General features: G+C 33.9%; 2 protein-coding genes across 2 annotated transcripts; both read left to right on the forward strand.

Annotated features, from left to right (window-relative positions):
- Nucleotides 1–5,197: 5,197 nt before the first annotated feature.
- On the forward strand, nucleotides 5,198–8,331 carry LOC118042236 (LOB domain-containing protein 30). Its single transcript, XM_035049848.2, has 2 exons — nucleotides 5,198–5,920; nucleotides 7,827–8,331. Exons 1-2 carry the CDS (start codon nucleotides 5,564–5,566, stop codon nucleotides 8,202–8,204), a joined length of 735 nt encoding a protein of 244 aa, XP_034905739.1. The 5' UTR covers nucleotides 5,198–5,563; the 3' UTR covers nucleotides 8,205–8,331.
- Nucleotides 8,332–12,764: 4,433 nt separating this feature from the next.
- LOC118042237 (brefeldin A-inhibited guanine nucleotide-exchange protein 2) lies at nucleotides 12,765–22,608 on the forward strand. The gene is made up of 11 exons (XM_035049849.2): nucleotides 12,765–14,162; nucleotides 15,825–16,142; nucleotides 16,264–16,609; nucleotides 16,677–17,099; nucleotides 17,211–17,503; nucleotides 17,862–18,135; nucleotides 18,776–19,281; nucleotides 19,402–19,723; nucleotides 19,855–20,236; nucleotides 20,390–21,060; nucleotides 21,641–22,608. The coding sequence occupies exons 1-11, from the start codon at nucleotides 12,958–12,960 to the stop codon at nucleotides 22,250–22,252; spliced, it is 5,352 nt and encodes a 1,783-aa protein (XP_034905740.1). The 5' UTR covers nucleotides 12,765–12,957; the 3' UTR covers nucleotides 22,253–22,608.

Here is a 22,608-nt window from a genome sequence, read left to right on the forward strand (position 1 = left end):
GACATGTTGCCAGATAAGTGGGCTTTTCTCAAATTCTGTAGGGACATTGTTTCTCAAAATTACTCCTTCATAAATGATAGCTACGTACAATGTTCAAATTTGGTTGCAGCTCTAATATTCAAATGATTTTTATCATCCTGAAATTTATATTGGACCGCTCCATATTATTTTAATTACTAGGTATTTTAGGTACTCTATAGAAACGAAATGAATTGTCTTAAAATATGATCAATAGCCTAAAAGAGAGTTTTTTCTTCTTCTTTTTTTAATTTTCGGTGCATGAAGATTTAATTAGTCCTTAATGGAAAAACAGCTGCTTGAAATATGGGTCTATGGCTCTATTTCACGTGTGGGAGGTAGTAGAGGCTTGGCATGCTAGTGTTTCGAATAATCAGACAATTAGCCTTGTAGTTTAAGTTATAGTAGCCCTATGTAGATACAGTAGTTTTGAATTTGAAGTTGTGTGAGCTGACTCTAGCTTACATGTTAGAAAACTTGAAAAAGAAGAGATACGGAGCTATATAAATACATGATTTAAAATTAAAAATAATATTACAAAAAATAAATTTATAAAATTTTTTAATATAAATTAATCTTTCAAGTTAACCAAATTAATTTCGACCATCATTACATGTTTTTATAAAACTCAGAGTCTTCTGTTTGTTTTTGTATTTTAAAAATATTTTTAAAAAAATTTAATTTTTTTAATTTTTAATTTTATTTTAAATTAATATTTTTTGATATTTTAAGATAATTTTGATATATTAATATAAAAATAATTTTTTAAAATAAAAAAAAAAATATTATTTTAAAAAATAATCATGGGTATACCATCAAGTTCTACGGAGGAAAGAGGAGGAGCAGAAACCCAACTCTGCCACCCTCTGGAACTGCTACAACGTAAGCAACTGTGACCAAAGCTTTATAGAATATTTAAACAGTAACACTTGCCGGTCAAAACTATGGAATTGCTTCCTGTTCCCAACGACACGCGATTGGACAAGTCCCGGACGACGTGGTGACTTGCCGTTACTTTCACTCTCATTTATTTTTTAGCCCTCCCATTTATTAAATTAAAATCAACCGATTATATATAGGCGAAAAACTCCTTAGTTTATTATGTTGATAAAAGCTAGCAACTGGTTCATTTTATGATAAATGATTTGATCTCCTAGCTCTATATTTTTGTTTTAGCTGTACTATGTATGGGGCAAATATTTATTTCACCTAACCTAATTTCTCAAATCATCTAAATTATATATGTTTTTTATTCATCACACCATTTCATATAAACTATATTACATCAATCAATTAAATTTGTTCAACCAATAGATCCTCCGAGTTACGCTGCAAGGTGGAGCAATTTTTTCAACAAAAAAAACATGGATGTTCTTAACTTTTTTTTTATTATTTATAAAAAAATTAAAAACAAAATAAAAGGTTGATATGTGTGTTTAATAAAAAAATCGATAATTATATGCGTTAATAAGTAATAACATATATATTGATTTTAATTCAAAAATTAAGTTGAATATATATATATGGATCTTTAGGCTAGGCCCACATGTCTAGCTTTGTTTTTTTTTTTTTTAAACTTCTTCTTCTAAAGGGTAGATAACTTGGAGTCCACTCCTTGTATTCTTAAAAAAAATAAGTGCAAATATATTAATTACTAGCCTAGATTTTGACCTCTAAAAAGTGGTTAGAATTTTGGGCTGGTGATGTTTTTTAAGTTTAAAACTATATTTTTTAATTTATTTTGATACAAAACACTTAATAAACACTTTAAAAACATCAATAAATTAATTTTTTAGTTCAAAATATCTATAAATTGCTTTAAAAACACAAAATAAAACTAAAAAAAATTCTCCCCAAACTTGATCTATTTTTTTAGGTAAGATGAAGACTAAAAACAACCATCATCAAACTTATCCCATCAAATAAAATCTTTTGACATCAAATTAACTTAGCCATTTTGATTGTTGAAATTATGATAATTTACAATCTTTTCTCTCTTTTACTATTTTTAGTGAGTTTTTCTTTTATCTCTCTAATTTAAAGACTAAAAAAATAAAAAATATATAATTTTAAACTAAAATAAAAATTGTTGTGAATTTGAGTTCGCCATAACTTTTTTTCATGCTTTACTTTTTAATCATTTATCTTTTAATTTAATACTTTTAATATAATTTCAAGCCTAATTTCATCAAATAAACTACATAATTATGTAATTAAAAAGAAAAGAATTAAAATTTTTGAAAATTTGAAAAAATCAAGTGCTTCACTATTCACATAAACAATAAAGAATTATTAGATATCTCAATTTTTTTTTAGATTTTTAGGTAATATGATCAGTCAATAGTCGAATGAGATATATCTTACTTTCTTTCTTTTTAATAAAAAAATAAATTAAAGTGATAATTAAAAGGACATTATTTAATATTGTATAAAGTTCATTTAATGAAGAGGCAAGGTGTGTTACTTAATTCTTTTTCAATGGAATGCGGCGTGGACCCGTATTATGAGCAAGATCCGTTAGTAAGTCATGGTTTTACCGGCTGTTTCATTCTTCTTCGCGGACTCAAACATGTCAACCTGCGTGTCAATCAATCTTTGAACGCTGAATTTTAATTGACCAGGGATGTTGATAAATGTAGATGGATGGAGTTTAGAAATACAATTATTTCAAACTTAATATTTTATAAATTATAAATTAAATATTTTTTAACTGAATGAGTTGGATGTGTCGAGTTAGATTTATATTATGAATTTTTATAAGCTTGTATTTAGAGGATGATCTATAACTTGAATGGTAGGTGCTATAACATTCTTAATATTAAATCTAATTTTAATATATTTCACCACCATTAAATATTAGTTACTTCCTCCTTACCTCTAGTAAATAAATAAGCTATTTTTTGTTATATTAAAGAAATCTAATCAGAAGACCATTGACAAGAATTTTTAAGATGAAACATTTAAAAAAAAATTAAAAAAAATACATGTTAAATTCATAAACTATCAAATATAAAAACAAAAGGAATATAGGATATACAGGTTAGGTCGAGTTAATCCAGTTTCAAAAAATCTAGACTCATCACTTAATTTGTGATATCTATTTTTTAGATTATTTTAACTTTTTATTATTTATAATTTTTATATTATTATATTTTAAAGAATCGAGTGAGGTCAAATAATATAAATATTAAAATCGAACCAGTTTTTTTACCTGTTGGGTACATAGCTAGCTAACTTTAATTGCTCTTGTTCAGCGCGTGGAATGGTGGGTAAATGGAATGTGTGCTTGTTTATCGAGCCATAAGTTTCTTTGTTTTGATTTTGTTTACCAGATGTTAAATGCTTTATAAAACTTTTTAATACAACAAATTCAAGCCCAATTATAGCATGTGATATATTTCAGTTTAATTATACATAGTAAATCATGATGAAATATTTTTTTTATGTTTTTTTATTTTTTTAATTTTCTAGTAGTAATAATTGGCTGAAAGATTTTGGTATTAATTGAAGGATATGAATTTTTGATCAATGAGGTTTGATAGTACAGTCTGCTCCTCATCTATCAACGTTCATTGCAACAAATTTCTACAGAGGCAACCCAAGTTTAGGAGTTTAGAGAGTTTAATTTATTATCCAAATTAGTCAATGCGAAAATAATGACGTGTCTAGCTATGTCTTTTTGATATTAATAAAACATATTTTTTATTTATTAAAAAAATCATAAATTAGGGGAGGCCCAAATTGCTAAGAATCGGAAATTAAAAATGAGAAGGTCAATGTGCCTATAATTTTAATACGGAGGCCCATTAAAATTACAAAGTCCGATAATTTGAGGACCACATATATAATCTAGTTTACTCTTTTACATGTATACTCAACTCTAAACATCCTAGAAGTTGGGAAATATAATAATTAATTAACAGTAACATAATTAACTACGGCGGTGAATTTGATAAATCCCGTTTAGATATCAAATCCCAGAAATAAACATGATTAAACCATGAAAATACAGCCTGTTCAATGTGATTATTGGTTCAAAGGAGATCATGTTTTGACTTGACTAGTGGTTCTTCAGAATGGAAGAGACATCTCCTTACATATTAGTGGAATGTACTTACGTAGTATTTAATCCATAATCTTATAAATTCATCTATTTCAGTGCGCAAAGCTAATATAAATACTCATGTTAATAAAAAAAATATCTTCAATTACTATAAAAAAATAAAATCATCTAATTTAATAACAAGATGAAAAAAAACGTCATAAAATCCTAATAATACGTCTTCGATTACTATAAAAAAAAAAATAAAGTCATAATATATCGGCTGAAATTTAGACAATGAATTTAAAATAATCTGAAATCTCAAGCGAGTTGAAATTTACTAAAAGATAACAGATCAAAATAAAACGAAATTGACAACTATAATTTTAAGGATTTGCCGTATTATAAATCACTTAACGCCAACCTATACAAGAACTCTAAGAGAATTGACTGCTCGTGTGTTTACTAAGTTAAGTACTGTATAACTTAAGCGAATCAACCTTTCCGTTTTGAGCATAAATTTAAGAGTTCATAAATTGACTGTAACAATTTATAGAACATGAGAAAAGTCCAGTTTCCCAACTTTTTTCACATCACTTGTACTCAACACCTCTCTAACTCAAAGCTAGCCAGGCAGGCATTATATTACCTATCAGATTTTTCATTGCTCATTAAAGAAGTAACTAATTAATATTATGTAAGTGCAGTATTTTAAAAATGGAATTAATTAAACCTGTGGGCATTCATCTCTTACTAAAAACCCAGTGGATTTGTTTTGGCTTATTTTATAGAAAGTGAAAGGGAAATTGAGTCATTTTCGACAGAGAGAGATGGTTGGCGTCTTTTGCCGTCTACGCAGCTTAAACCACGCAGTTGCAGATTTAGACACAGACCCATTGACACGTTTCGACTTGAAAAACCCTCTATTCCTTTTCTTTGCTTTATATTTGGAAATTGCAAGCTAGCCAGATTATTTCATATATAGCTAAGAACCAAAGTTAAGTATATACAAAGTTATGCATCACATTTTTATCAAGTGATGGGAGAGAAAAGAAAGAAACGTTTAGAGAGAAGAAGAGAAGGAGCTGACATGATTATCAGTCTTGCTAGCTAGGCAAGAAGAGAAAAAACTAAAAACAAAAGAGAAAAAAAAACCAAAAAAAGGGCAGTTGAGAAAGAAATATTTATTACTATAGAGCTAGGCTCATCGCATGTTTGCTTCACGCAAGCAGCTAAATTGGAAGGGAAAGGTTTGCTTTATCGCGTGGCTTTAAAGACTTCACTAGCGTTTTAAATCCCACCTTAAAGAAAAAAAACAACAAACTCTAACCCCAAATACCCCATAAACCAACACCAGCCACCAAACCAAACCAAACCCTAGACCACCACCACATACACATACCCTCTCCATCTCTCTTCTCCTCCTTCAAATACAAACCCTGGCTAATTATGTGACAAACTGCTTTATTTACTTTCTTTTGTTCTTAAAGAAAGAGAAAGGAAATGAGCACTACAACAACAAACCCTATAAATAGCGGTGTTGGTGGTGGGAGCAGTGGTGGTGGAGGTGCAGGTGGAAGTAGTGGTGGTGGAGGCGGGCCATGTGGTGCTTGTAAATTCTTGAGGAGGAAGTGTGTGCCAGGCTGTATATTTGCACCTTATTTTGACTCGGAGCAAGGTGCGGCACATTTTGCAGCGGTGCATAAGGTTTTTGGTGCGAGTAATGTGTCGAAGCTTTTATTACACATACCTGCCCACAAAAGACCTGATGCTGTGGTCACAATTTGCTATGAGGCTCAAGCTCGTTTAAGAGATCCAGTTTATGGATGTGTTGCTCACATCTTTGCTCTTCAACAACAGGTAAATTATATTTCTTTTTAGTTATTTATTGTCATCCATTTCTGAACTTAAGAAACAGAAGGACAAGATAACATTTGTTGTTCTGTTTTCTTTCTTAGTTGAGGCTATTAAACACACCACTCATGCTATTTGCACGACACTTTTAAATGATGTTTGGTTTTTGTTTTTTTTCCTGTTGTCTTTGCTTGCTTATGCTGGTATATAGTCTATTCTTGAAATTCCTTTTCTGAAGCTCCCCTTTGCCAATGAGATTAGCTGTTTTAAACAGTTAATAGTACTGCTTTGACTTTTCCTAGTTTTCTTCATTGAAATTAATTCCATGGGGGTGGTTTTAGTTTTTGTCAAACTATGCAAGTTAATCCAAAAACCCTTCGCAAGGTAGCGGTGACCCTATATGGGAAGGCAAGTGTCCGACTGTTTCAAGTCAGTGAGAAGGCAGATTTTATCGGTTCTCCTTTGTAGCTAGGGAGAAAGCAAGTATTGGGTTCTTAATTTTGTTTTCTGTGCTGCTGCTCCGCGGCCTAGGGGATAAGTTTTGTGCTTTTTACTGAAAACTAGAACGCATTTTTGAGAGGCAAATCACAAGCCACAGGCGGTCACTATAATGGGATATCTAGAGTGCGTGCCATTTTTCCTTGCAAATAGTGGATTTTGCAGTTATTAAGGAAATGGTCGGTTTTCCTTGTTTTTGGAAGCAACCTTTTGGGCCAGGGCGAGCAGTCGAGCGCAAATAGTTGGATTTCCAATCAAGGCAGGGTCATATAGGGGTGCTGTTGTCAAATCATGGAGGATTTAAAGTAGTTGAAGCACTAAAATATTATTTTCCTTCCATGAAATCATGAAACACATTGCGATTTTTCTCCTTTCTTGTGTTTCATAAATCACCACTTGAATAAAGATCCTTCTATCTCTTAGTTTAAATATATGAACGAAATGAGACACCCTTTTATACGTTCATGTGTTTGTCGATATTTTGATACTCAACGCCTTTATGGATTTAATTATGCCGTACGTGTATTTTATGAAGATCAGATGGATTTAGTTGGGCATTGATTTGTCATATTGTAATTTTATCAAAAAAGATCAATCTGATCTCTTAATTATATCATGACAAATGATTGAAATGCATGAGCAGTTATTTTGTTTCAATGCTGTACAGTATATTTATATATGTGTGTTTAAAATTTACAAGTGATTATTATATATTAACTGGATATATCAAACAATTTCGACAACCAGCCACTCCTTCTCGCGTTTCAACAATTAATGCCGAAGAATTCTGCTCTGAATCACTATGCTTCTCTTCCTTTGTCAAAAGAAATCGTTATTTTGCTCGCAGCACTATGTTGCAATGCACGTAATTCAAGCATCCTTCTAGCATAAACAAAGACAAGATGCTTCAAACTTGTGTCAAATGTTTTTCTTTTCAAGTCGTCGTCGTCGTCATTAATTAATCAATTTAAGCAATTCTATACATTTGTTCTTTTTTTAAAAAGAAAAAAGGAGAAGAAAGTTAGCCCCATATGTATATAACGTCATTATAACTTGATTGACATAAACTGTCTTCTTTCCATGTCTTGGAAGTTTGTTTTAACTTGCCTGCAATAACTTTCGGTAGAAAACACTCTAACCTGTGTTCAATTATGGACACTAACTACAATAATGACGGTTTCAAAATGTTTTGAGACCTTCTGGACAGTTGTATGTGGAGATGACACCATTATTCAGCTCTGATTATTCTTAGAAACTTCATATCAGTGTATTATTGTGCAGGAACGAAAACAATTTATAAAGCTAGATGTTCATATGTAATTTTCCTCCCAAAGCGTGGAGTATTGATAAAGATCAAGCGCTAACAAATTGATAGTCTTGTTCTCTTTTGGCAAATCAATTCTTTGATTAACAGGTGGTAAATTTACAAGCAGAACTCTCATACTTACAAGCCCATCTAGCAGCAACGGAGGTTCCATCGCCACCTCCTCCACCACCGCCAGCACTAGTGACGCCGCCTCCATTCTCAATAGCTGACCTCCCATCAGCCTCTCCTATCCCCGCCGCGTACGATTTATCATCTCTTTTTGATCCAATGGTGCAACCCTCATGGTCCATGCAGCCAAGACAGCTGGATCCCCATCAGTTTGGAGGCAGCAGTACTGGCACGTCAGAAACTAGTGGTGGTGATCTACAAGCATTGGCTCGTGAGCTCCTCCATAGACAAGGATCTCTACCGCCAGGGTCCGTGCCCTGTAGTGACGCATTAGCATCATCATCTATCTCTAAATGAGACCGATATTATATTAACAAAGTACTTTTACTAATGGGATGCGAACCAGGGGGTTTAATTTCCCTGCTATTTCGCTGGCCACGCATGATTTGGTAGTTTGATAATTGATCGATATTTCTTTTTGTTCTTCCTTCTAGCAGTGAAATTCTTTAGATTGGGAGGTACGAATTAAAAATTAAACAATGTCTTAAAATTCTTACTCTACTTGCAGTTGCTATCTTAGGTAGAGTTTTCCAAGCTATTTGAAAAATTAATACAATCAATTTAATGTCATTGATAGCTGAATTTCACTGCAAAACTATATGATATATACAGGGAATTCTTCGATGCTTAATTAATAAAAATGAAAACAAATACACGGGTCAGAAAGGACGACAATATTATATATGTAGTGAACGAATAGAAATAAATGTAATTAAGGAGAACGCTTTTTTTAAGATGGTCTGTGTTTTTTTCTCGATCTTCTCTTAGCAGATGTCGCGTTAGGGTATTTATACTTGGAGGAATTGCACTAGTTTGCATGGGAGCAGAGGCATAGATGACATTACACCATCCATCCTAGCATAGGAGTAATTGTGGGAATGTGATGATATTTATATACCATCTGCGTGATCACCACTACCAAGCTTAACATGGTGAAGTGATGGTGCAGAGGCAAGCTGCATCATTTGGAATCAGGCTAATTTCTACTTTTATATGGTCTCTTAAAATATTTTTTATATAAAAATATATAAAAATAAATTTTTTTTATTTTTCAATAAATTATTTTTGATACAACATATTAAAACAATTTAAAAATATAAAACATTAAAATTTTAAAAAGTTAATTGTTATAATTGTTCCTGCTGAGAACTCCAAGAGATAAGCATGTTGAAAAAGTTAAAGAGATGGCATTTATCGAAGATAATATATCCTTTAGCATGGCAGTGCCGTATGGACACTAAATTAAAAGTACTATCCTTTATATAAAGCTCGTGTCTTTCACATTTCTATCCTTCTTAAAATAGTCTTCTTCACTGATTTATCATTTTTCTATAAGAGATTTTTCTTGCTCTTTGTATCCTTGACTTGTCTCTTTATACAGAAGGCACAATGAATTGTGATGGGTCATCCAGAAGACCAGTTGCCATGTCTTTAAGAGTAGAAGATCGACCTGACGAGGACCTCACATCACTTATTTCTCTGATGGTGAAGGTTCATCTTCTCATCCTATTACCATCCCCGACCACCGTTCAAACATGGAGGACCGCCGCTCTAAAGGGTGATCTGTGCCTGGCCATATTGCCCCTTTAAAGATTGAGCGGTTCAAGGCAGAGTTATAGGCTCAAGATGCTTTATTTAGAGACAACCATATACCTTTTTAGGAACCAGTACGATGGAGAGGGTGTAGGTTTTGTTGCATGTCTGATGCAAGTGCTTGTTACTATGAGAAGCAGTTCTGTCTCATTAATTACATTTTGATCAACCAGAGTATTTTATTAATGGTAAGAGGAGGATTTGATAGCTTTCTTTTCCTTTTGCTCTCTCTCTCTCTCTCTCTCTCTCTCTCAAAGTGTGTGTGTGTGTGTGTGTGTGTGTGTGTGTGTGTGTGTCTTGTATTACAATTTCTTATTTTTAAGCCTTTCAATCATAAACATTCATCATCGAGCGTTGAGAGGCTAATTAGCAAGAACACATGGCCTATGTTATGTCTAACGTCCAAGAGATGTCTCATGTGATAGCCTCACTGGAGAAGCATTATGCAATTATAGAAGAAAGACGAAGAAATATTAATTACATCACATTATTTTATGAATTTTATTGACTTTAATAATTTTTTTATTTTAAATTAATTTTTAATTATATAATAAAAACGAATTAAATGACAAGACATCATAAAAATTAATAAAAAAAAATCAAGATAAAAAGAAAAAAAAAGGATATTTAAAGCCACATTACATTGCGGGTTGAACAAAAAAAAAATTGAAAATAAAAAATTATCTAAAATATAAGAAACTTTTAGTATTGTTGTTAAAGTTGTTCAGCGAGTAAACTTTTCAACTTTTGTAATTTAACTTTTTATCTAATTCAAGTTTCAATTAAATTATGTGAAAATAATTTTGATATGATTCAGTCAACTTAATGGGTTTAAAAAACAATCTAGATGACCAGTAAAAACATGATTTGACCTTAAAAAAATTAAAATAATATTTTTTTTTAATATTGAAATAATAATATATTGAATCGACCTGGATTTCATGGATTCACTCGTCAAACACACAATCTAGATCATGGACTTTAATAATTTTAATAGCTTATAAAATCTACAATTAATCAAATCTCTATAAATTATAAAGAAAACAAGATTAAAAAAACACTGAAACTAAAGAAGAAGAAGAAGAAGAAGAAAAAGAAGATATGAATAGTGCATTTCACCTTTTTTTTTTAATTTTAATTTTAAATTAGGTTTAACTTTTTAAATTTAGTGCTTGTTTATTATTGTAGTAGCAGTTACTTTTAAAAATGTTTTTCACTTAGAAATATATTGATAAATTTTTTTATTTTAAAAAATTTATTTTTGATATTAGCATATTAAATCATCTGAAAACATCTAAAAAATAATTTGAAATAAATAAAATTCATTTTATTTTAAAAATATTTTTGAGATGCAAATCTTGTTTTGGTATGAAATATCAAGCTAGCATATAGATATTATGGAAGGATAATTTGATTACTAATTATTTTTATTAATTTAGAAAAATCTTACAAGGACCTCAACCGATAAAGTTTAATATATTTTTGTAAAAGCTTGTTTTTACTTAAAAATTAATATCTAAAAAAAATACCATAAAAATTCTAACAAACCTATTTCCATCCTCGACATCCTCTAATCTTTTTTAAAAATAAAAATTAAACAAATTTCAAGGATTTTAAAATATTTTTTATGATATCATTGGAGATGAAATTCACGTCCATTAAGTTTCCCTCTAACAATACAAATAAACCAAAAATAAATATTGCTGGTGGTTTTCTTAGATTTTTTTACAACTCTCCCTCGAGACTAATTATGAAATAAAAAATTAAACCCAACGAACCAAATTATAGTTCTATGCCCCTTTTGTGGCCAAGGGCTATGTTTCTTTCTTGATGTCAATTTGGTCCATCTATTCTCAATTGTTTTTTTTTGTTTTTTGAAAAAGCTAAAATTTAATCTTGTAAAATTGTTCATTAATTTGACGCTCGAATATTTTACAGCATGAGATTCAGGAGAGATGAACACAGAAAAAAAAAAAAAGAGTATATGAAATCATGGAAAACAAAACTTGGAAGGATTGAGTTGAAATGAAAAGAAGTTTACTGCAAAAACAAATTTGTATTTAGAAAATATTTGAGTATATAATAATAATTGTTTTTTAAAATATTTTTTATTTAAAAAATATATTAAAATAATATTTTTTTATTTTAAAAAAAATTATTTTTAATAACAATATATAAAAAATAAAATATAAATTAATTTTAAATAAAATAAAATTTACCTTTATTTAAATCACATAATCAAAAGCTTAATTTAGATCTTCATGTAGTTCGATGTCGAGAACCAACAGTTAAAAACACCACATAACATTATATCTATAGCCATATTTGTTTTTTTATTTTTTATGTTTTAAAAATATTTAATTTTAATTTTTTTCTTTAAATTAATTTTTAAATATTTTTAGATCATTTTGATGTGTTGATGTAAAAAATAATTTTAAAAAATAAAAAAAATATTATTTTAATATATTTCCAAATAAAAAAATACTTTAAAAATAATTAAAATCACATTTCCAAACACTCCTTTACTTTACTTTACTTTACTTTACTTTACTTTAGGATATCTGTTTAACCCTCCAACATTTGGCATTTCAATACCGAATTTTACAATGTTTTATGAATTTTATAAGAGAACGATTTGTAATTTTGCAAAATTATAGACCATCAATCAGTCATCCAACAGCCACTCAAAAATAAATAAATAAAAAATCAAATTACCACACATTTCGGTAATAGAAAATCTAAATTTACCAACACAAAACTTAATATTCATGAAAGTCATAATTATATTAAGAAAAAAAGATATAATTCAGATGGCAAAAAAAAAAAAAATCAAAATCGAAGCTCATAATTAATGACTCGGACCTTCTCTTAATTTTTGGCTTTTTAAGTATAATTTTAAATTTATATTACACGTTGACGTAATATTAGTAGAAATAAACAATATAATTTTTAAAGTTTAGACCGAAAGATATAAATCAAAATGTGAAAAAAAAAAAAATTGCTACCACCACCTCGGAAATAGCCTGGAAGTGAACGGCTGTCCACTCCGATCGTGATTTCAAAGGAATAAAAAAAATCATTACAGTAAGGCATCCGAACTTCGAATCCCCAGATTACCCGCCACTAAACCGCATTATTACCATCGGTCAGTCATCATATCACCCCGTTAAAGTTCCCTAATTGGCTAATTCATTAGAGAATGCAGGGCAATACTGTCACACAAATGTCAAAACCTGACTTTTCCACGAGACAGAAAAACCCAAAACGCGATCTAAATCTCAAAGCCACTGAGCTCTCTCTCTCTCTCACTGTTCTCTTCATTTCGATTTCTCTGTTATGCACTTCACTGTCTCCTCTCCAAGCCATGGAATCTAAAACAACAAAACAAGCCCTAACATTCCCTCTCCAGATCCGAGCTCACTGAGTCACGGACCTCACTCACCTTCCTGACTCGGGAATGGCTTCCTCGGAAGCCGATTCCCGGTTAAGCCAAGTGGTATGCCCTGCTTTAGAAAAAATCGTCAAAAACGCATCGTGGCGTAAACACTCGAAACTAGCACACGAATGCAAATCCGTCCTCGAGATTCTCACTTCTCGAAAACCCCAACAACAACCTCCTCCGACTTCCCCGTCCGACGACTCCTCATCCGAATCCTCTCTCCCTGGTCCACTCCACGACGGCGGGTCCATCGAGTACTCCCTCGCCGAATCTGAATCTATCCTCAGCCCTCTGATCAACGCGTGCAACACTCAATTCCTCAAGATCGTCGATCCAGCCGTTGATTGCATCCAGAAATTGATCGCGCATGGGTACCTACGTGGGGAGGCGGACTCCACTGGAGGTACTGAAGCGAAATTGCTAAATAAGTTGATTGAATCTGTGTGTAAATGTTATGATTTAGGGGATGATGGTGTTGAATTGCTGGTTTTGAAAACCCTATTATCAGCCGTTACGTCGATTTCGTTGAGAATTCATGGAGATTGTTTGTTACAAATAGTGAGAACTTGTTATGACATTTATTTAGGAAGTAAAAATGTAATTAATCAAACGACGGCGAAAGCGTCTTTGATTCAAATGTTAGTTATTGTGTTTAGGAGAATGGAGGCTGATTCTTCGACGGTTCCGGTTCAGCCGATTGTTGTGGCTGAATTAATGGCACCAGTGGAGAAAACGGATGTGGATGGGTCAATGGGGGTGTTTGTTCAAGGTTTTATAACGAAAATTATGCAGGATATAGATGGGGTTCTTAATCCGGGGACACCCAGTAAGTCTTCGATGACAGTGGCACATGATGGGGCTTTCGAGACCACTACTGGTACGGTGGAGAGTACAAATCCGGCAGATTTGCTTGATTCGACGGATAAGGATATGTTAGATGCCAAATATTGGGAAATTAGTATGTATAAGACGGCTTTGGAAGGCAGGAAAGGGGAGTTGGCTGATGGGGAAGGGGAGAGGGATGATGATTTGGAAGTGCAGATTGGGAATAAGCTGAGGAGAGATGCATTTTTGGTGTTTCGAGCACTTTGTAAGTTATCTATGAAAACTCCGCCCAAAGAAGCATTGGCGGATCCACAGTTGATGAGAGGGAAGATTGTTGCATTGGAGTTATTGAAGATTTTGTTGGAGAATGCTGGTGCTGTGTTTAGGACTAGTGACAGGTACGACCTATGCTATACCTTTATAGTGTATATATTCTTTCTGGATTTTGCATTTTTTTTTCCATTAATTTTTTGTTTCACATTTGATTTGAAGTTAATTGTCATAAACATGCTGATAAATCTTATCACGGTGCTTTGTAAAATGATAGATGCATTTACATCATTTGTAAGGTCTTGAAGTATTTCTTCTATGTAGCTATATACAACTATTACTGAATGGAAACCAGACTTGTTCTAGTGGATATAGGTGCATTCTAGTGAATTTGGTTTATTTTGCCAACAACAAAGAGATGAAGCAACAATTGTTAGATAGTATATTCATGATAAAGAGTCTTCAAGGTAGATCTCAACTTTTGTATCCATAGTATATTTTCTATATAGCTAACCTGACCACTAGCGGCTGGAAAACAGATAGATTCTAGTGGGCACAGATGCATTTCAGGGCGCAGTCTTCTGTGCAGATGACCTAGAATGAAGTTACAATGATTAGTTAATATTTCCAAAAAAGAAGAGTCTTCTAGGTTTTAGATCTAAATGTATCCAGCATAAGCCTTCCTTATCCTGAAAGTTTGTTAAAATGCTGCCATTGTTATATCCAAGCTTCATAGAGAGTCCACAGGTAGAGCCATCATTAGCTCATGCAGAACAATCAGCACTGTAGCTCATTCTGGATCTGAATTGTTTAAAACTCTTTTATAAGAAAGATCTTAAAATAGAAAATTGAACCACTGGGAGAGATAGGGTGGAAAACTTGTGGAGGTCAATTGCTTGCAAATGGTATGGTACCAGTAATAGTAGCTGCTTATGCTACTTGGGAGAATCGGTATAACTTTAGCTGTAAATGGACTTCTCCCATTTCAAGGATTCATGTACTGTTTGTGCTGTTAAGATATGGGTTAAGGATCCATTCGGTAAATTGCTTAATGGTCTTTTCATTTTCCATTGTAATAGGGTTTTGAATACATGGCCGAAAGCCCGTAGACAACTGTTGTGTGGCTATCTCAGAACTAAGTATTGTTGTTACTTATTTCAGTAGTTAATTTTAACCAGTATTTATCCCTTTCATTTCAAGGGATTAAGGAGTGTTGTTTCAGGTGTAAGAGTCTTGCTTTAGCTTGGCACTTGGAATTTCTGATGGTAGGACAAGTCCTTGAATGCCTTTTGGTTGGATGTAAGCCAGGAAAGCATAGCTACCAACTCTTTTGGGAGGCACACTGATCTCACATATTCTAGGTTAGTTGAATCTTAGTTTAGAGGGTGAGTCAACTAGTGCTATTTTCCCATCAATTGGCTTCCTTTTCCTCTCTTGGCTTCAAAGCTACCATGGTATTAGAAAGGGTCAGGTTTCTGATATTTTTATATTTTAGCAATCTTGTGTGGTTATCAGCATCTTAAAAATTGACTTTTGAAATGCTGGTTCTCTTGCCTATTATTTTTGCTCCGAAGTTGAATGGTTTTATTTTGGTTTCATTTCAATCCTTTTTATATCCATAAGCGCCATTGTTATGATCTTAATGGTACTTGATGAAAAATTGAGATTTAGCTTTTATCACTTCTTCGCGCATGCAATTATGTTGCTCATGGAATGCTATTCGCATAACAAAGCCTCTCAAAGTTAAATTTGTGATACATTAAATTTCCTTGATTCTTGCTCTGAAACAGGTTCTTAGGTGCCATCAAGCAATATCTATGTCTTTCACTGTTGAAGAACAGCTCGTCAAGTCTTATGATCATTTTCCAGCTTTCTTGCTCCATTTTCATTAGTTTGGTTTCAAGGTTCAGAGCTGGACTGAAAGCAGAAATTGGAGTATTTTTTCCTATGATTGTTCTCAGGATTCTTGAAAATATTGTTCAACCTAATTTTCAGCAGAAGATTATAGTACTTCGGTTTCTAGATAAGCTCTGTGTTGATTCCCAGATCTTGGTAGACATTTTTATTAATTATGACTGTGATATCAACTCATCAAACATATTTGAGAGGTATGCTTTTTCTCCTTTCTATAGAGATCTGAGTTTGTAATACAAATGATCTATAGCATTGACAATAATATCACGTATTAAATTGGTTGATGAATTCTGATTTGTTATCTTGATCATTCAGAATGGTCAATGGACTTCTTAAAACTGCACAAGGTGCCCTGCCTGGTACTGCCACTACACTGTTGCCACCTCAGGAGGTGACCATGAAACTTGAAGCTATGAAATCCTTAGTGGCTATTCTGAAATCAATGGGAGACTGGATGAATAAACAATTGCGCATTCCCGATCCTCATTCTGCCAAGAAACCTGATGCAGCCGAAAACAGTCCTGGACCCGGAAGTCTTCCCATGACAAATGGTAACGGGGATGAGCCTGTTGAAGGATCGGATTCTCATTCCGAAACCTCAACTGAAGCATCGGATGTTTCAACTATTGAGCAACGACGGGCTTACAAGCTGGAATTTCAGGTAACTGATTTTATTTTATTTATATGCTGACAACTGCAAATGGAATCTAATTTAAAATTTGTGGCAGGAAGGTATATCTCTTTTCAATCGGAAGCCTAAGAAAGGAATTGAATTTCTAATCAATGCAAATAAAGTGGGGAATTCAGCAGAAGAGATAGCAGCCTTTCTTAAAAACACATCTGGCTTGAACAAGACACTGATTGGCGATTACCTTGGGGAAAGAGAAGATTTTTCACTGAAAGTAATGCATGCCTATGTAGATTCTTTTGACTTTCACGGCCTGGAGTTCGATGAGGCTATCAGAGTCCTTCTACAGGGCTTTAGGTTACCAGGTGAGGCACAGAAGATTGATCGAATTATGGAGAAGTTTGCTGAACGTTACTGCAAATGTAATCCAAAGGTTTTTAGTAGTGCTGACACAGCCTATGTCCTTGCTTACTCCGTGATACTGCTCAACACTGATGCTCATAATCCCATGGTGAAGAATAAGGTGTGTTCAAATTCTTTAGTTTTATTCGGTGGATATTTCAGGTAGCATGATGGATAAGTTTGTGCCCTCCTCCCTCACTTATCTCTCTTGCAAAAAAAATAAAAAATGCAGATGTCAGCTGATGACTTTATAAGAAACAACCGTGGCATTGATGATGGGAAAGATCTACCTGAGGAGTACTTGAGATCTTTGTTTGAACGAATATCAAAAAATGAGATCAAAATGAAAGAATATGATTTAGCTCTCCAACAAAAGCAGTCTTTGAATTCAAACAGAGTTTTAGGCTTGGATAGTATCCTGAACATTGTGATCCGCAAGCGGGGTGAAGAAAAGAATATGGAAACAAGTGATGATCTTATCAGGCACATGCAGGAACAATTTAAAGAAAAAGCTCGAAAATCTGAGTAAGAACCACTGCCTCTCCTGTTCTCCAAAATCCTTTTGCATCTCCATCTGAAACACTATGGTAACTGATCCCAACCTATCCAGTAATTTGGGTTCCGCACCCTATTGGGCTCTCCAATATGTGGACAGGGTGATAATCTTTTTGATCTTAATTCTATTGATAACTGTTGACTGTTTTTATCGTTAAGGTTTGATTAGTGCCTCCTGAAAAATAAAAATCCTTTTTGTATATTCTTTTTCCCAAGAGAAATGTAACCACGTTTATGTCATGTGATTATGCTCTTGGTGAAGTTGATATTTGTAGTTTGAAGGTTATATTTAATTCTCACAGATCAATTGTGGCCTGGCAATTTGCAGGTCAGTTTATTATGCTGCAACAGATGTGGTGATTCTTAGATTCATGATTGAGGTATGCTGGGCTCCTATGCTGGCAGCCTTCAGTGTGCCTCTTGACCAAAGCGATGATGAAGTGGTGATAGCTTTGTGTCTTGAAGGTATCCGCTATGCAATCCATGTTACTGCTGTGATGTCCATGAAGACTCATAGAGATGCTTTTGTGACTTCATTAGCAAAGTTTACATCGCTCCACTCCCCTGCTGATATCAAGCAGAAAAATATTGATGCTATCAAGGTTCGTGTTTGGCATAATTTCCCTTATAGATGCTCCTGCAGATTACTTTAAATAAAATTAGTATTGTTTTGTGATCCTACTTTCTTTAGGTTGTAATTTAAGAAATCCCATTGAGATTATCATTGCCTTGTGCTACATGGGAGTATATCTTTTATATTTTAATGGCTTTATGAGGCTCCCTTCAAATTTTAACATTGCAAATCTTTAGATGGGAAGTTATAGTAGGATGGTATTAGATGTGCTAGCCAAAGTTTTTTTTCTCCCTCAATGGATAAATTGATATCTTTCGAAGAGGGGGGTTACAAAATTGGGAATTTTTTTTTTGGAGGGAGATGTTTGGATATAAATAGGTTCTCTGTGTTAATGTTTCATGAACAATCTTTTGGCAGAAAATTAAATGGTTAAAATGAATGAAAATGTAATATGAGAAGAGCCAATAGAAGGTTAGATGGTAGCTTTATTCAACCTTCTGCTAACTACAAATCTCTTGCAGAAAGTCTGCAAGTTGTCACAACATTTGTACACACCTATTATTTTTTGGAGCTTTAACTATCAATGATCCCAATATTATATTCTTTTCTTCATTCCATAGCAATATGCCCATGGCTCTAATAGTGATTTGGGTTTGCATTATTTACAGGCAATAGTTACAATTGCAGATGAAGATGGGAATTATTTGCAAGAAGCTTGGGAACATATTTTGACATGTGTCTCACGCTTTGAACATTTGCATCTCCTGGGAGAGGGTGCTCCTCCAGATGCCACCTTTTTTGCTTTTCCCCAAAATAACTCAGAAAAGTCAAAACAAAGCAAGTCAACCATCCTCCCTGTTCTGAAAAAGAAGGGACCCGGGAGGATGCAACATGCAGCTGGTAGTGTGCTGAGAGGTTCATATGATAGTGCTGGTATTGGTGGAAATGGTGCTGGGGCTGTCACAAGTGAGCAGATGAACAATTTAGTTTCCAACTTAAACATGTTGGAGCAAGTTGGCAGCTCTGAGATGAACCGCATCTTCACACGGAGCCAAAAGTTAAACAGCGAGGCAATAATTGACTTTGTGAAGGCTCTTTGCAAGGTTTCTGTGGAGGAATTGAGATCAGCTTCTGATCCACGGGTCTTTAGCCTTACAAAGATTGTTGAGATTGCGTAAGAATCATTCAAATTTTCGTTCCTTTCTTGGGACTCTTGCCTTTTCTGGTTCTTTGAAATTTATCTGCTGTTACTGGAAGGATTGCATCATAAATTTGATTTGATTTCTTTCAACAGGCACTATAACATGACTCGCATCAGGCTTGCATGGTCAAGCATCTGGCATGTGCTTTCTGATTTCTTTGTCACCATTGGCTGTTCTGAAAACCTTTCAATTGCAATTTTTGCAATGGACTCTTTACGCCAATTATCAATGAAATTCTTAGACCGAGAAGAGCTGGCAAACTATAATTTTCAGAATGAGTTTATGAAGCCGTTTGTTATTGTTATGCGGAAGAGTAATGCTGTTGAAATCAGAGAATTGATAATCAGATGTGTCTCACAAATGGTCCTGTCTCGTGTCAATAATGTTAAATCTGGATGGAAGAGCATGTTCATGGTATTGAAATCTTCTGATTCTCAACCTTGTTTATGGTGAATTTACTGTTAACCATTAAATTTTAGATTTGATTTTATGAGATATTCTACTAGCAATACTGTTTTTGACCTTTTGAAATCATATTGCTTTAGGTTTTCACAACAGCAGCTTATGATGACCACAAAAACATTGTACTCCTGGCCTTTGAAATAATTGAAAAGATTATTAGAGATTACTTCCCATACATTACGGAGACTGAAACAACCACCTTTACTGATTGTGTGAATTGCCTGATAGCATTCACCAATAGTAGATTCAACAAAGACATTAGCCTTAATGCAATTGCTTTTCTTCAATCCTGTGCCACAAAACTTGCTGAAGGAGATCTTGGATCTTCATCAAGGAACAAAGACAAGGAAGCCTCTGTAAAAATTTCATCCCCTTCACCTCGGACCGGAAAAGATGGAAAACAAGAGAATGGAGAAATCAAAGACAAGGAAGATCATCTTTATTTCTGGTTTCCTCTGTTGGCTGGTAAGGAAACTGGATAAGTTGGCACTTTGTCCCATTACAAACTATTTGCTTTTGCTCAAGTTGTAGAACCTCTTTGTTTTAATTTCCTCTTCAGATTTCATCGATCTCAATCATTTTTTCACTATATTAATTACTTGTGGTTGGTTTGTGCAGGTTTATCAGAACTTAGCTTTGATCCTAGGCCTGAAATCAGGAAGAGTGCCTTGCAAGTTCTGTTTGAAACTTTACGCAATCATGGTCATCTTTTTTCTCTACTTTTATGGGAAAGAGTCTTTGAGTCAGTCTTATTTCCTATATTTGACTATGTGCGGCATGCTATTGATCCTCCTGGAGGCAACTCCCCTGAGCAGGGGATTGATGGTGATATGGGTGAACTTGATCAAGATGCATGGCTCTATGGGACATGTACCTTGGCTCTCCAACTGGTTGTAGATCTTTTTGTGAAATTCTACAATACTGTCAATCCGCTTTTAAGAAAGGTGCTATCGCTTCTGGTTAGCTTCATTAGGCGTCCTCACCAAAGTCTTGCTGGTATTGGTATTGCAGCATTTGTGCGTTTGATGAGCAATGCTGGAGATATGTTTTCAGAGGAGAAGTGGCTGGAAGTGGTTTTGTCATTGAAAGAGGCTGCCAATGCAACACTACCTGATTTCTCTTACATTGTAAGTGGAGAATCATCAGTAATAGCCGATGAACAAAATAATGGAGAGACTGCTGGATCTGACATGCCCAAAGATGAATCAGAGGGACTGGTGACACACCGTCTTTATGCTTCTATATCTGATGCAAAGTGTCGAGCTGCTGTTCAACTTCTGTTGATTCAGGTACTCTTAACTATTTATTTTGATATCATGGAAATTTTACACAATTATTTCTGTGTTTGTGTTTGTGGGTTTTGTGCTCTCCTTCCGCAGCTCTGCTTAGGTGTGAGTTTGATGGATATATATGAAAGAAAAGAAAAATGTAACTATTACAAGGACATCATGTTGGAATCTAGTATCTACAATTCTGCAAGAGGGTGACTGTTGCACAATATTGATACCAGGTCGTCTAATCTGAAAAAATATACTCAGTTCTAAACATAAGCATTCGTGCTTTCTTTTTCTGAAAGTTCTGAATATTGGCATTTTTTTGTAGACAAATTGAGGTTAAAATTGAAGAAAATGAGCTTGATTTTCAAATCTTGTTGAGGTTGCTCATAATTAGGAGACTCAGAAATTATTAAATTCTAAACCAGAATAAAGTTGAAGGGCCTCAGTTCCTTCCCTGATTGCATGTGCCTCAACGACATGAATGTTTTAATGGTTTTATATGTTGGTTCGTAATTGCTTACTCAGAAATGTTAGTTTTGTGATTCAATCCACTGAACATGGAGTGTGACCATTCCATTATTGTATTTGGTAGGCGGTGATGGAGATCTATAGCATGTACCGGTCTCATCTTTCAGCAAAAAGTGCCTTGGTGCTCTTTGATGCTTTGCATGAGGTGGCATCCCATGCTCACAGTATCAACACAAATACAACATTACGTTCAAAACTACAAGAGTTTGGCTCTATGACCCAAATGCAAGACCCTCCACTATTACGCCTGGAGAATGAGTCCTATCAAATTTGCCTCACATTCTTACAAAATCTCATGCTGGACAGACCTCCAACTTTTGTTGAAGCTGAAGTGGAATCCTGCCTTGTCAACCTCTGTGAAGAGGTTTTACAGTTTTACGTTGTAACTGCCTGTTCTGGACAGACATCAGAAACTTCTACCAGTGGACAATGCCTGTGGCTGATTCCTTTAGGTTCTGGAAAACAAAGGGAATTGGCTGCACGTGCACCTCTTATTGTTGCAACTCTCCAGGCCATCTGTAGTTTGGGAGACTCTTCGTTTGAGAAGAATTTGCCTCATTTCTTCTCTCTTCTTTCGAGTTTGATAAGTTGTGAGCATGGGTCAAATGAGGTCCAGGTAGCTCTCAGTGACATGCTCAGCTCATCAGTGGGTCCTGTTTTGCTTCGGTCTTGTTGATCTGGGTGAGACTCAACTGCATTTTGGGTTGTTCATATAAGTTATCCTTCTTAGCTGTCTTTTTCTTCATTTGCTTTATTATTATTTGTTACTGTTGATATAGATTCATAGAGTATGAAGGGGTAGATGATTCTGGATCAGCCAATACTTCTGAACGTTACTGTAGTTAATTCAGGAGCTTGGCTCTTCCTTTGTTCAGAATTCATAGATGTCATCAGTTTTGGTGCTGTATGCTAGTCATATATTTATTTTCCAACCTTCCTATCAAGAAACTTTAGAACAATAATTACCTGTAAAAAGTTGCCTATTCAGAATGTGAGGTAGAGGTTGCTTTCCTACTTTGATAATTTATTTTA

This window comes from Populus alba, chromosome 2 (genome assembly GCF_005239225.2).
Source record: "Populus alba chromosome 2, ASM523922v2, whole genome shotgun sequence".
Taxonomy (NCBI): Eukaryota; Viridiplantae; Streptophyta; class Magnoliopsida; order Malpighiales; family Salicaceae; genus Populus; species Populus alba.

What these genes read in the sequence shown, in the direction of transcription:
- LOC118042236 (XM_035049848.2), top strand. Translation starts at nt 5,564, where the DNA reads ATGAGCACTACAACAACAAACCCTATAAATAGCGGTGTTGGTGGTGGG. An exon ending in TCTTTGCTCTTCAACAACAG is followed by an intron (nt 5,921 to 7,826) that starts GTAAATTATATT and finishes TTTGATTAACAG; the next exon opens with GTGGTAAATTTACAAGCAGA.
- LOC118042237 (XM_035049849.2), top strand. Translation starts at nt 12,958, where the DNA reads ATGGCTTCCTCGGAAGCCGATTCCCGGTTAAGCCAAGTGGTATGCCCT. An exon ending in GTGTTTAGGACTAGTGACAG is followed by an intron (nt 14,163 to 15,824) that starts GTACGACCTATG and finishes GCTCTGAAACAG; the next exon opens with GTTCTTAGGTGCCATCAAGC. An exon ending in ACAAAGATTGTTGAGATTGC is followed by an intron (nt 19,282 to 19,401) that starts GTAAGAATCATT and finishes TTCTTTCAACAG; the next exon opens with GCACTATAACATGACTCGCA.